The sequence below is a fragment of the Micromesistius poutassou genome (genome assembly GCF_964030765.1).
Source record: "Micromesistius poutassou genome assembly, chromosome: 17".
NCBI classification, from domain to species: domain Eukaryota; kingdom Metazoa; phylum Chordata; class Actinopteri; order Gadiformes; family Gadidae; genus Micromesistius; species Micromesistius poutassou.
Genome location: NC_140287.1, coordinates 15445655 through 15460866, shown reverse-complemented (window position 1 = coordinate 15460866; position 15212 = coordinate 15445655). Strand labels below are relative to the sequence as shown.

At 52.2% G+C, this 15212-nt stretch overlaps 1 protein-coding gene across 1 annotated transcript in view; it reads left to right on the top strand.

Annotated features, from left to right (window-relative positions):
• The window catches only part of sos2 (son of sevenless homolog 2), a 32470-nt gene that overhangs the window by 13564 nt on the left and 3694 nt on the right, over positions 1 to 15212 (top strand). The window contains 15 exon segments of the mRNA XM_084482611.1: positions 242 to 406; positions 788 to 994; positions 3257 to 3400; positions 3954 to 4064; positions 7118 to 7216; positions 8055 to 8182; positions 9031 to 9695; positions 10173 to 10254; positions 10496 to 10618; positions 11741 to 11853; positions 12294 to 12516; positions 13024 to 13143; positions 13796 to 13958; positions 14276 to 14393; positions 14703 to 14875. Coding sequence (XP_084338737.1) covers positions 242 to 406; positions 788 to 994; positions 3257 to 3400; positions 3954 to 4064; positions 7118 to 7216; positions 8055 to 8182; positions 9031 to 9695; positions 10173 to 10254; positions 10496 to 10618; positions 11741 to 11853; positions 12294 to 12516; positions 13024 to 13143; positions 13796 to 13958; positions 14276 to 14393; positions 14703 to 14875 — 2634 coding nt within the window.

The following is a 15212-nucleotide window of genomic DNA, read 5'->3' as shown; positions in this document are numbered from 1 at the left end:
AATAAAGAATCAGTGGACACATTAAACTCATCAAGTAAGCCGAGCTGAGCTGGCGAATGTTCTTAGTTTTCTTCATGGGCCCAGATGCAGATGCAGTGGATACATGGAATACGAGATATGAGATCAGTAAAGACATTAAGACAAAGACATATCTACATCTTCTACTGTGTGCGTCTTAAAAACGGTGGTTGTCATCTGATCCCATGTTTTTTCCTCCTCTTCCTCCTCTCGGTCTCCCCAGGAGGTGCTGGGCTACAAGGTGGACTACCACGTGTCTCTCTACATCGTTGCCGTGCTGGAGTACATCTCGGCAGACATCCTGAAGCTGGCCGGGAACTACGTGGGCAACATCCGGCACTACGAGATAAGCCAGCAGGACATCAAGGTGTCCATGTGTGCAGACAAGGTGGGTGATAGCGCAGTCGCCTGTTTGGAACTTAAGTCCCCTCTGACACACTTATTGTATGTTGTACTACCTGGCACTTGATGTGTGCACACACTGGTGATGATGGGCGGCATGTCCCTCAGGAGGTAGAGCGGGTTGACTGGTAACCGGAAGGTTGCTAGTTCGATCCCCGGCTCCTCCTAGCCGAGTGTCGAGGTGTCCTTGAGCAGAGCACCTCACCCTCACTGCTATGCATGGTTGACACCGCGGTCGGTGGTGTGAATGTCTGCATGAATGGGTGAACGTTAGGCACCATTGTGAAGCGCTCTGAGTGGCCACTTGCTAGAAAAAGCGCTGTGCAAACGCAGTCCATTCACCAGTGATGTTCTCCGGGTGGGCCAGGTGCTGATGGACATGTTCGACCAGGAGGAGGACATCGGCCTGGTGTCCCAGTGCACCGAGGAGCCCTCCTCCTCGGGGGAGGTGACCTACGATGACCTGGTGCGGCTGGAGATCGCCGAGGAGCGGCAGTATCTCCGGGAGCTGGACCTCATCATCAAGGTGTTCCGCCACCACTTCCTGTCCAACAACAAGATCTTCACGGCCCAGGTGAGCGCCGGATGAGACTGGACCTTAGAGTTGTTCTAGTAAATGTTTGTGTCGTTGGGGGATAACAAAAAAGCCAAATGTGGGGCATCCCGGTGGCTCACCGGGTAGAGCGTGTACCAATAAGGCTCAGTTGTGATTGCAGGGACCCGGGTTTGATTCCTGCCCCGTGGTCCTTTGCTGCATGTCCTCCCCTCTATCTCCCATTCCTTCCTGTCTGTCTCACTCTATAATAAAAAGGATAAAACCTTTAAAAAAAAAAAGAAGAAGCCAAATGTGGTCACCACGTTGCAATAGGCTGCAATAGGCCACAAGAGATTACAGTGTGAGCTGGTTTCGTTATGTAACGTTGAATAAGGAACTGGGGCAATTACCACCTGACAGCAGATCCAGATATGATAAAGAAACAAACCAGTTCTCTTAACGGCTCCCCGTGGCCTCTGACAAGTCCATTCACAGCTAAAGCCACTCTTAAGAACATTCAGAGATTAGAATTGACTCCCTGAGCTCCCTCACTACATGGCAGCCTAGCATGCTACGCTCACTATGCCGACAGACGCCACATATCCTCTGAGGAGGTCTGGGAGACTGAGCTGCTGTGCTGCAGCCCCTTTTGAGTGTAAATGTCGTGCGGCTGCTACGAAGCGTGTGCAGAGGGCCGGTTGAGAACTCCTTCCCATTGACAGGCCAGGAACCTTTTTATTAATAAGTGGAGACCCAGAGTTAGGTTATGCATCAAACTGTCTGATCACTTGGAAAGGCGGGACGGTGTACTGGATGGAATGTTTGACTCCCGGCCAAACGGTTCTGGGTTTGATCCCCGATGTCTGCAGCCTGTCAGAAGGAGGTTGAACCTGATTACATGTTTATACAGTGTAAGCGCCTGCTCAATGGCGAAATGTAGTCAATTGCGATTTTCCTTTCCAGTGTGTGTATATAGGCTGTCATAGCAGGATTCAGTCAATGCTCATGTTGAGTGCAGAGGATTCCCATGCACTGGGAAAAAATGTTAGCACACTGTGAACACGGACTAATGCTTACATTGTTAAACTGTTAAATTGTTCCCCCCCCGACCATTAAGAAAATGCACAGAGTGCGTGCATTAAAGAGCATTGCAGGGGGCTGGGAAAGGCCTTCACGACAAAGTACAACCAGAGTGAACATGCTAGGTGGCTACCCCAGTAGCGGGGGGGTGAGGGGGAGGAGGAATGAAAGGAAAGGTTTATGAGCCTCTGTGGTTTGGTGCATATTTCGGGGTTGGGTAATTTTGCTGCAGCCTTTTGGGTGAGCAGCCCCTGGGAAACGCTGAACACATAATTAGGTCGAGACAGGGACCGGGAATCCACAGCCCCCGGCCAAAGTAACCTCACTTATGTCTGGTGCAACGCGGCCTGATCCCGCACAACTTCAGGGGTGCTCGAGATGTCAAGAGAGCCCGCCATTATCGTCAAATAATGACAGGAACTGCTGCTCATACCACAGTGCAGCCAATAATCACCGGGGTGGATGTCAGGGGGGAGGGGGGGAGCGGAGGCAGTGCCTACTTTCTCGTGGCTGTGACTGATTTCCCTCCAAGCCCAGAGACGACTGGAGCCTGCAGTCAAATTGACACTCAAAATCTTGACTGTTTTTTTGTAAATCATCATCCGTTTGCTGAGTCTGCATGTTTTCACCGCCTCGGTCACGCCCTGTTCGACATTCAACTCTCCACACGCAGTCACACACCTCTTGCCTGCACAGTAGGCAAACAGAGTGCAAAGCTGACAGGCTAAAATACACACCGCTCTTACCTGCACAGTAGGCAAACAGAGGGCTAAGCTAACGCGGTAAAAATACAAATGGGTTACGTTGCTTTGGCAACGCTGCCCTGTTTGTCAACACCACCCAAAACAACCGTCCTGTTCATGTAGTGCAACGCGTGAAGCATTGGCTTTGATATGGCCAGGGTTAGAGGTTTGATTCCCACTGGTCCACCCAACGGACCAGAACATTATCATTACTCTGCACTAGATAATGGGCCATGGTGGCACCCTGATAATCTTCCATTGAAGATGAATGAAGGGGCGCCCCAGTGGCTCACCGGGCAGGGCGCATACCATTAAGACTACATTACGAGTCCTGATCGCAGGGACCTGGGTTCGAATCCTACCCTGTGATCCTTTCCAAAAAAATAAAATCTTAAAAATAAATAATAATAAAGATGAATGATGTCTGTAGCCCCTGTCCCCCCGATGCCAATGTGGTTGTTGTGCTGTGCGCGTGCAGGACGTGGAGGTGATCTTCAGCAACATCCTGGACATCCACGAGCTGACGGTGAAGCTGCTGGGGTTGATCGAGGACGCAGTGGAGATGACGGCCGACGGCAGCCCCCACCCCCTGGTGGGCAGCTGCTTCGAGGACCTGGCCGAGGTACGTCCCGACGACGCCACTGAAGCCAGCGCCGTTAGCGGGCTACCGGCGTCGGCTTACTGGTGCTGTTAGCTTACCGGCGGCGGTTCCTTTGCTGGCGATTTTAGCGTTGTAGTGCCGTTAAATCTCCGGAACCATTAGCTCGGCGGCGACGTTGGCTCGCTACAGAGGCTTGGCTTTCCAGGGCTGTTGGGCTTGCTATTATTGCAGGCTGGCTACAAGCAGTTTCGCTGGAATAACATTCGGCTGCCAAGAACAAGGCGTGTTGATCTGTCATCGCCGCAACGGTATTAACTAATCAGCGACTGACGATTTTGCAGTGCAATAAACACACCTGGTAGCATACCAGAAGGCCTTTCACTTTTAACCCGTTGTGTACCGACCACTTAACTATCTCCACCTCATCTGCCATTATCTATTTACCTTTCTCTAAACATTTTGGTGTGGCTGACTTTATTCAGCGGAGCTGCTTGCTCCAGCCCCCTGCGTAGCAGGAAGTGTCTCTGACGTGTGTGTGTGTGTGTGTGTGTCTCTGACGTGTTTGTGTGTGTAGGAGCAGGCCTTTGATCCCTACGAGACCCTCTCCCAGGACATCCTGAACAAGAATTTCCACAAGCACTTCAACAGCCTGATGTCCCGTCCCACCGTGGGACTCTACTTCCAGGTACGACCACCCCCCCCCCCCTTCCTCCTCTGGCAGGGCCGAGCCGAGCCTCCGCCAGGCCTTCAAAGTAAAAGCCCTGAAATCCAATTGGACGCTCTTAGTTTTTTAAGATATGGTGCGTCTTCCAGACCAGTTTGTGCACGAGTGGACACGTCCCTCAAAGCTGGACGAAGATGGTTCCTGTGGTGTGGTTGAGTGGTGGCTAGGGTTCGACTCCCAGCCTGAAGGTTCTGGGTTACATCCCCGGCGGCTGCTGTCATCCTACCACCTTCTTAAACGTGACATATTATACCACCGGGTGTGAGTGGGATTAGCCATTACAAGCCGTTTTGAAAAATCGGCCTCTTCTGACATCACAAGTGGGCGTGTCCACCTAGATGTGTGACGGATAGATGAGCAAAGTTTGCTACAGTCCACCGGGTAGGCCGGTAGACGGATCTATCCAGCGCACATCTAGGTGGACACGCCCACTTGTGCGGTCAGAAGAGGCCGATTTCCAAAACGGCTTGTAACGGCTAATCGCACTCACACCTGGTGGTATAATATGTCACCTTTAACGAACTCCCCCTGACCTCATGCTGGGCCGCGGTCGGCTCAAGGCGTCCGCTCACGACTCCAGAACGTCTGGCCTCTGGTGAGGAGGAGCCGGAGCCTGCAAAACAAAAACCCGAACACGGCCAATAAAACAAAACCCCTTTGTTGGATCAGAGTTAAGAGACGACCCGGGTGGGGGGGGGTAAACCTGCCGTCTGGCTCGTTTGTTCCCTGGCGCTCATTTGAAGTGAACGGTGGCGGCGGCGGCGGCAGCAGGAATGCGCCGTGCTTCCGAGGGGCTTGTCCCCGCACGTCCGCCTCCCGGGCTCCGAGCGCACTCCGCTCCGCGCCGGCCGCGCCGTGTTTTGCTTGGACATTCCTCACAGGAACGCCATTGAATTCCTCCCAGCGGGAGCACCCCTGCTGAGGGGTGTTTGTTTGTCACTGTGGCCGCTTCGCGGGGGTATTTATAGCGGTCCGACGTTTTGGTTTATTAAAAGTATTAACGCCACTTCAGTGAGTCACGTCTTTCAGTCGGTTGGAGGCTAAGCTCGTTATGTAATTCGTCTGATTTTAGTAGTGGTGGTAGTGATGGTCAAATGAGCCGTGTTTGGTTGGTTGGAGTGTGAGTGACAGCGGCTACCTGTAAACCAGAGCTGTGATGTAACCATTCTCTGGAAGGCTTTTCATCCATCTCCATGTTGGCATTTCATCTGTCCTGGCCCTCTTCCTTATGCTGAATATTCTCTCTTGTCTGTGTCTATTTCTCTGTCTCTGTCTCTATCTCTCTCACCTCCATCTGTCACCCTCTGATTTTGTTTATTTTGTCTCCCTCATTCCATTTCACTCTCCCACTATCTCTCCATCTTGTTTACTTTCCTGTGTGTGTGTGTGTGTGTGTGTGTGTGTGAGAATAACATAAGCCTTTAAAAATAGAACTACAGCCACATCGCCGGGCCTTTATGTTCCTCTAGGGGGGGATGTGTGTGCGCGCAATCCTCTGTTTATGTGTGTACTAAGAACCTAAACTAACGTCTGAGCCAAGACCTGGACTGAGTGGACTCCCATGTTGGATCTGTGTGTGTGCACTGAGTGTGTTGTGTTGAACGTCACATAGAAAGACATGCTGGGAGGCTACCAAAGTGAAGCCTTGCATAGCATTTCTGTAGCATCCTAGCATGTTGTTTCTAGTTGGTGGATCTCCCTCTGCTGAGCCTTAATCCATGGGAACATGTATAACTGGAACTGCAGCAGCGGTGATCGGAGCTGTGCGTAGAGTCACCCTAACCCTAACACATCGATTCAGTGTAACACACATCGATTCAGTGTAACACACATCGATTCAGTGTAACACACATAGATTCAGTGTAACACACATAGATCCAGTGTAACACAGCCACCATGACTGCAGAGGGCAAAGAGGTAGCAGCACATGGCATAGGGGGTGACGGTCTTTGTACCCAAAGCATGCACACATGGAGGCACACACCCATGCACACAGACGCATACACACAGACACGCATTGATCCTTGCCTAAATTAGATTTTTCTTAGACTGTTTCTGCCCTAAAGCACCAAAAAAAACAGTACACTGTCATCAGCTCGGTTTCTCTCTCTCTCTCTCTCTCTCGCTCCCTCCCCTACTCTCTCGCTCTTTCTCTTTCTCGCTCTCTTTCTCTTTCCTTCTGACTCGCCCTCTCGCTCTCCTCTGCCATGGTCTCTCGCCCCTCCTGGCTGTCTGCAGACAGCGGACTGAGTACTACAGTATTGATTCTGACTCGTCTGTCAGGGAACATGGCATTCAAACGGATACTCTGTCAACCCTCTGCCTCCCCCCCCTCCTCGCCCATGTCATCATACACACACACACACACACACACACACACACACACACACACACACACACACACACACACACACACACACACACACCAGTGAAACCCCTCACTCTCCAGTTACCTTTGCTGCCCTACAAAACCCGCACAGAATACACACATGCAGGCACGCACACACATGCGTCCGCAAACATGCAGGCACACAGATGGACCATATGGTTATACTCGCACTCATCTTTGATCTTTGAAGTTTGTGTGCTTGCCTGTATTCATGGCTGTGTATTTGTATTTGTACGCGCACGCACACGCGCACACCACCACTTCATAATGGTGTCAGTTGTAATGTGGTTTCAGGATCACCTTTGTCTTCCATCCTGTTAAAAACATAACCCCCTCGTCCGTCCTCAGGGCCATGATGTCACCGCTGTGTGATGTCATCTGCGCGACCTGTCATTAATATCCCCGCACAGCGATGTGTGTCTTTCTGTATTGTTATTGGCCTGTCGGATCAGTGACCGCATTGTCAGTTTGTTCCCCCTATTTATTATAATGCATAACTGTGTGTGTGTGTGTGTGTGTGTGTGTGTGTGTGTGTGTGTGTGTGTGTGTGTGTGTGTGTGTGTGTGTGTGTGTGTGTGTGTGTGTGTGTGTGTGTGTGTGTGTGTGTGTGTGTGTGTGTGTGCAGTCTATCGCAGAAGGCTTCAAGGAGGCCGTCCAGTACGTTCTTCCCCAGCTCATGATGGTCCCAGTCTACCACTGTATGCACTACTTTGAACTGCTGCAGGTAACGCCACACACTCAATCACCACAGCACTCACTCATTCACTCACCCACTCACTCGCTCACACTCTCTCACTTTCACACTCACTCACTCGCCACAGTACTCACTCACTCTCACCCACTCACCATAGATCTCTCTCTACCATCCGTCTCACACAATGTGTCATTAATTACTACTATAACCTACCACTGATCGGCCACAGTCGGAGAGTCTGTCTCCATGGTGACGTGGCAGGAGGGTGGCACCATGTTCGTCCACTTCCTGTTTGGCTCGGCCTCCTGCCACCAGGCACCGTGTCTTCAAATGACCTCAGTGTGTGTAAGACTAGAACCAAAAACAACTGCAATGCTGGGTTCAACCCACATTGCAACACAGCCACATTCAAGTTCTGCATTCCCCACTGCTGGGAGACAGTGTTTATTTGACCTGCATTTTGTTATGATTGCAGTCTCAAAGAATAGTCTAGTCGTTCATATGTTGGAATCCCAGCCTGAAGGTTCTGGGCTGAAATCCACAGTCTCTACCTGTAGGCCTCCCTGAGGAATCAATGTAGCACCAAAGAATTCTCTCGCTCTCTCTCTCTCTCTCTCGCTCTCTCTCGCTCTCTCTCTCTCTCTCTCTCGCTCTCTCTCTCTCTCTCTCTCTCTCTCTCTCTCTCTCTCTCTCTCTCTCTCTCTCTCTCTCTCTCTCTCTCTCTCTCTCTCTCTCTCTCTCTCTCTCTCTCTCTCTCTCTCTCTCTCTCTCTCTCTCTCAAAAGTACTCAAAAGTAAACGCTGAAAAATTTAAAAATAAAAATCAATCCACCAATCAAAGTGCCTTTGCTCCTCCTCCGTTTCCACAGCAACTGCAGGAGCACAGTGAGGACCAGGACGACCGGGAGTGTCTGAAGCAGGCCATCACCGCCCTGTTGAACCTGCAGTGCAGCGTGGAGCGCATCTACACCAAACACCAGCCCCGCCGCAAGCCAGGGTCAGTCACACACACTCAGTCACACACTCTCTCACACACACACAGTCGCACACACCCCCACACACCAAGACACACACTGAGGCACATGTAAACAAGTGTGGGCACGCAGGCAAACATTCAAGCATGTCAGCTGAAACACGCATGCACAGACAAATGCTCACATTCATGCAGAAACATGGCCACGCATGCATGCAGACACACGCTCATGCATGCAGACACACAGACAGAGATGTATGTAGTCACACACACAGATGTATGTGCACACACACACACACACACACACACACACACACACACACACACACACACACACACACACACACACACACACACACACACACACACACACACACACACACACACACAATATTCCCAGTCTAGTCTGTGGGGCTCGTCGTGGCTAACGCTGCTGGTGACTTCACCAGTGGAATGTCTCAGTTTTACAGCCGTCTCTCTCTTGGAGTGTGTCTGAATGTTGGGAACCATTTCCATGCCAAACCACTGTGTTGCCAGTCGGGCTACAATGTGCAGGCGATTCATCGATTAGCCAACCGACAAACTCAATCGATTAAAACTTTTATAATCGTTTAATAGTTGAAGTTATTATTTGCTGCTTAATGTTGCAGTTCAATTCAAATATGGGGTTTGTGGATCAATATTAAAGGAATAGTTTAGTTTTCCTTTGCCGGTTGTCAGATAAAGCAAGCACATTTTAGACTCTGATAACTGATAACTTTAGAGTCTTATGATTATCGAATCACACTATAAAACATCTGCATCTACCCCCCCCCCCCCCCCGGTGCCCTCCTCTCTCCCCCCACCTCCCCCTCCCTCCCCCTCCCCCGCAGGGAGCCCATGTACCGCCTGTACAGCCGGCAGGTGCGCAGCAAGCAGCTGGCCATCAAGCGCATGAACGAGATCCAGAAGAGCATCGACGGCTGGGAGGGCAAGGACATCGGCCAGTGCTGCAGCGAGTTCATCCTGGAGGGCCCGCTGCTGCGCGCCGGCGCCAAGCACGAGCGCCACAACTTCCTGTTCGACGGGCTGATGATCAGCTGCAAGGCCAACCAGAGCTCGCGGCTGCCCGGCTCGGGCAGCGGCGCCGAGTACCGGCTCAAGGAGAAGTTCGTGCTGCGCAAGATCCGCATCGCCGACCGCGACGGCGGCGACGCCACGTCGGAGCTGCGGCACGCCTTCGAGCTGGTGGGCAAGGACGAGAACATCGCCGTGTTCTGCGCGCGCACGGCGGAGGAGAAGGCGGCGTGGATGGCGGCGCTGGTCACGCTGCAGTACCGCTCCACGCTGGACCGCATGCTGGACTCGGTGCTGCAGCACGAGGAGCAGACGCAGCCACTGCGGCTGCCGGCGCCCGAGGTGTACCGCTTCACCGTGCAGGACTCGGAGGAGAACATCGTGTTCGAGGACCGCGTGCAGAGCAAGACGGGCATCCCCATCATCAAGGGGGGCACGGTGGTCAAGCTCATCGAGAGGCTCACCTACCACATGTACGCCGGTGAGTGCTCCGGGCTGCTCCCCGTCAGTACGGGCTCACCTGCCACGCTTGTAGAGGGGGCTCACCTGCCACAGGTATGCCGGTGAGTGCTCCGGCTTCCCTCTTGTGAGTACGGCTGCGGGCCGTCAGGTGAGCCCCTCCCCCCGTAGAGGGGCTCGCCTGCCACGCCCGTAGAAGGGCTCACCTGCGACAGGTATGCTGTTGAGTGCTCCGGCTTCCCTCTGTGAGTACTTCTGCGGGCCGTCGCGCCCGTAGGGGGGGTTCACCTGCTGTGCTCGTTAGTGGGGGCTCACCTGCCACAGGTACGCTTGTGAGCGGTCTACTGCTACCTCCTGTACATTCAGTAGGTACACTCGTGAGTTTACTACAACAGCCTGTACTCATGTGTTCGGGTTAAGGATAGACCTCTTGGTGGGTGGTTGTGTGTGTCTGTACGTTACCTGGGGAGTTGAACGTGTTTTTTTTATCTCTCTCCAGACCCCAACTTCGTGCGAACCTTCCTCACCACGTACCGCTCCTTCTGCAAGCCCCAGGAGCTGCTGTCGCTGCTCATAGACAGGTAACATCTGGAGCTCCGCCTCCACATCTGGCTCCTCCCGTCCTCATACACGTGAACACCCTCCCTCCGTCTTCACTGTGCGGTGATGTTGTAGGACCTTTGTCACTGTATGTTGTGTATATAATGATATACCATTAGTGTGTATGTAAGTGTGTATATGAATGTCTGTATATTAATGTATACTATTTGTGTTTATGTATTGTGTGTATATGAACGTGTGATCTATAATGTCTCTGGTCAGGATCGACATCCCAGAACCGGAGCCCACGGAGGCGGACCGCCAGGCGCTGTGGAACGGGGATCAGCCAATGGCAGCGGAGCTCCAGAGGTTCCGGAAGGAGTATGTGCAGCCGGTCCAACTCAGGTACCACCACCGGATCAGACCGGATTACATTAGACCAGACCGGATCAGGAAAACCCGATCATAGTCGATTAGACCAGATCAGGAAAACCTGATCATAGTCGATTAGACCGGATCAGGAAAACCTGATGGATGGATTATGGACCGGATGGTATCTCATCATACTACACTTGATGAGATTAGAATTAGAATTAGAATTAGAAAGTACAGTCCCATCATTGGTCTTCAGTACCGTTTCTATCAAGTCATTCAGCAGGCTCTTTGACCCGGGGTCCTTCATGGTGAATCCTGTGGTTAGATATCAGACGGTGATTCAATATCAGATGTTTGATGAGCCACCTGCTAAACGGTGATCAGGAGGTTTGAGGGGCGGACGGAGAGTGACACAGCGCTCCTCCCTAAACGCCAGCTCAGCACGTCCTCCGCGGTTAGGAACACAGTCACACCAGGACTCTCCCACAAGCAGAGGTGTCAGTATTTGGTCGGGTTGAATAGGCTGATCCTCTCCACGTTCTGAAACTCTAGAACCTGGAAGTGACACGTGGGTCACCGGTGGTCCAGGCTGTGGCTCTAGTGTTCATGTTGAACACATTCGGGTCCTCGCACGTTTCAGCTGCAATTGAAGTCCTAATTCCTAGCGGCTTAAAGTCACTACTGATTTAACAAACTGGATTACATTTTAATACACATTTTGAACACCGCTGAAGACTGGGTCCTGTACGTTTCAGCTGCAGCACACAGCGATGTAACGTGTGGGGGAAAACGCAAGCTTAGTTTATTGCCCTCTAAAAACAGTTTCTTAAAGTTTCATTTAACATTTATCTAGGGAGTGTGGACTTAAGCTTTATGTCTTTTTCGTTGGTCCCAAAGAACAAACAAGGTCCGTGGTGTGTGTGTTGTAGATGTTCAAAGAGGAGTTCTCCTTGCAGGGTCACCATGAAGTCCTAAGAACCAAGCCGTGTGTTCTCAGTGTTTAAAGATGGCCTCTCTTTGCCAGGTCCCCACTACGTCTTAAGACCCAAGCAGTGTGTTCTCGGCCCCCAGAAGCTGTTGAGGTCCAGCGAGTGTGTTGCTCGTGTTCAGTGTGTGTGTGTTTAAAGACGGCGTCTCCATCTCTCTCTGCAGGGTGCTGAATGTGTTCCGTCAGTGGGTGGAGCATCACTTCTACGACTTTGAGAACGACCCGGAGCTGAGGAGCAGACTAGAGGAATACATCACCAGCAAAATACAACTGAGAGGTCGGCTCCCTTCACACTCCTAAAACCACACTGCCCGAGTGCCCACGAGCAAAGCATAAGGCTAATGCATTCCCAACTACCAGATCAGAAATGATGTAAAAGGGTCCCCATGTCTTTGATTTGTTCTCTTACGAAACGAATGAATTTGTCTTTAATGTAGAAAATATAAGTCCTAAATCTTAAATCACATTATACTTCACAAATGGGATTATTCATTCTGCAGGCTACCCTAGTGGTCCTGTAAAACAAAGATAACAATTTACCGTTGTTAGTCATTTAGCAGATCCATTTATCCAATGCAACATGTCATGACCATCAGCTATGGGCCAGGGGGCGTCTAGCTCAGGGAGGGCCACTTATAGGCCGTGGGACACGGGGGAATCGAACCCCGGACCGCAACCACCAGACTAACTTCTCGCCACCGTCGGCGACCTCCCCAGGCAAGTCGATGAGGAAGTGGGTGGAGTCCATCAACAAGATCATCAAGAGGAAGCTGCAGACGCAGGCCAACGGCGTCAGCCACAACATCACCTTCGAGAGCCCGCCCCCGCCCATCGAGTGGCACATCAGCCGGGCGGGGCAGCTGGACACCTTTGACCTCATGACCCTTCACCCCATCGAGATCGCCCGTCAGCTCACCCTGCTGGAGTCCGAGCTCTACAGGTGAGCGGGCTGCAGGAAACACACCTGGGCTAGGGGTCAGGAAACACACCTGGGCTAGGGGTCAGGAAACACCTGGGCTAGGGGTCAGGAAACACACCTGGGCTAGGGGTCAGGAAACACCTGGGCTAGGGGTCAGGAAACACACCTGGGCTAGGGGTCAGGAAACACACCTGGGCTAGGGGTCAGGAAACACACCTGGGCTAGGGGTCAGGAAACACCTGGGCTAGGGGTCAGGAAACACACCTGGGCTAGGGGTCAGGAAACACCTGGGCTAGGGGTCAGGAAACAGCTGGGCTAGGGGTCAGGACATCTGGGGCATTGGTCAAAACACCTTTTTAATTAGTATTCTTTATTGTTCAGGTAATGACGAATATTATTTTATTCAGAAATATATTGTAAGCATATGAAATGTATATTTGACACTTTGGAGAGAAGTGACACATGCTCAATAACTTCTTCCTCCTTCTTCCTCCTCCTCCTCCTCCTCCTCCTCCTCCTCCTCCTCAGGGCGGTGAGGCCCTCAGAGCTGGTGGGCAGCGTGTGGACCAAGGAGGACAAGGAGAAGAACTCCCCCAACCTCCTCCGCATGATCCGCCACACCACCAACCTCACGCTGTGGTTCGAGAAGTGAGTCCCCCGCTGCACCCCTCTGGTCCCCAGGGTGATGGTACAGTCCAGATCCCCTCTGGTCCCCAGGGTGATGGTACAGTCCAGACCCCCTCTGGTCCCAGGGTGATGGTACAGTCCTGGTACAGTCCGGACCCCCTCTGGTCCCCAGGGTGATGGTACAGTCCGGACCCCCTCTGGTCCCAGGGGGATGGTACTGTACCATCCCCTCTGGTCCCAGGGGGATGGTACAGTCCAGACCCCCTCTGGTCCCAGGGGGATGGTACTGTACCACCCCCTCTGGTCCCAGGGTGATGGTACAGTACCATCCCCTCTGGTCCCAGGGGGATGGTACAGTCCAAGATAGTCTAACCTAACATATGGTAGCATAACAAGCAATCGTTTAAGTTGGAAGTCTAGTCTCACCCCTCTCATGCATATTAGTGTCCTTATTGTTTATGTTAAAAATAAATATATATATCTTTTTTTTTAAGTTTTGAACTGTATCAAGAAGGTTTACTTATCTTGTTCGCTCTTCTTGTTGTGTGTGTGTGTGTGTGTGTGTGTGTGTGTGTGTGTGTGTGTGTGTGTGTGTGTGTGTGTGTGTGTGTGTGTGTGTGTGTGTGTGTGTGTGTGTGTGTGTGTGTGTGTGTGTGTGTGTGTGTGTGTCCAGGTGCATCGTGGAGGCGGAGAACCTGGATGAGCGCGTGGCAGTGTTCACGCGGGTCATCGAGGTGCTGCAGGTCTTCCAGGAGCTCAACAACTTCAACGGCGTCCTGGAGGTGGTCAGCGCCATCAACTCTGTCCCCGTGTACCGCCTGGACCACACCTTCGAGGTACACACACCGTAACACACATGCTTACACAGAGAACACACTCGCAAATTGAGAACACACACACACAGAACACACTCTTAACAAAGAGAACACACACGCACACACATGCACCCACACGCGCACACAGAGAACGAACACACACACTTGCACACGGAGAACGCACACACACAGAACACACACACACCCACATGAACACACAGAACACACAGAGAACACACACACTCACACACAGAGAACACACACACTCCTGGGGGATGGGGGGGCCGTCCCAGGTTTCAGGATTCCTAACAGACGTGTGTGTGTGTGCTGCGTTGCAGGCGGTCCCGGAGAGGAAGAAAAAGATCCTGGAGGAGGCGGTGGAGCTGAGCCAGGACCACTTCAAGAAGTACCTGGCCAAGCTCAAGTCCATTAACCCGCCCTGCGTGCCTTTCTTTGGTAAGAACCGCCAGCCAAGGTCGGGGGGGGGGGGTCCACCTCACCAGATCAGGAGGGGGGGGGTCCACCTCCCCAGATCAGGAGGGGGGGGGTCCACCTCCCCAGATCAGGAGGGGTCAGCCTCACCAGATGTTCTCCTGGACTGACCTCACACATTTCACTGGATAGTTCAACTGACCTTACCTCCACCTCTTCTTCTCCCTCCTCCTCCCCACCCCCTCTTGCTCCCCCACCTCCTCATCATCATCCTGCTTCTCCTCATCATCATCATCATCCTGCTCCTCCTCATCCCGTCGTCACGGCGACCAGGCATCTACCTGACCAACATCCTGAAGACGGAGGAGGGCAACCCGGACCACCTGAAGCGCCACGCCAAGGAGCTGATCAACTTCAGCAAGCGGCGGAAAGTGGCGGAGATCACGGGGGAGATCCAGCAGTACCAGAACCAGCCCTACTGCCTGAAGGTGGAGCACGACGTCCGGGTACGACCCTCCGACCCCCTCCTCCTCCCAGGGTGCACCGCGGCTGCCCCGCAGTCGTTTGGCCGCAGGGCAGACCTTTTCTGTCGTGACTTTATTCATTGTTGACGCTGTGGTTTAAAGTTTTATTTGACGGCATTTAGCTGCATTTCTATTTCTATTTTTACGTTGAGCAGATGATTCAATCTGCTAATTAATAATAAAAAGGATTTAGTCATATAGCAGGTGCTTTTATCCAGTGACTCGCAGTACCTTCAGGAATTGAAAAAATGTTAAATCCTTGTCCGTACCCTTGCTTCCTGTTGTCAATAACAGAGAATCTTCCGGTGTGGACTAGAGC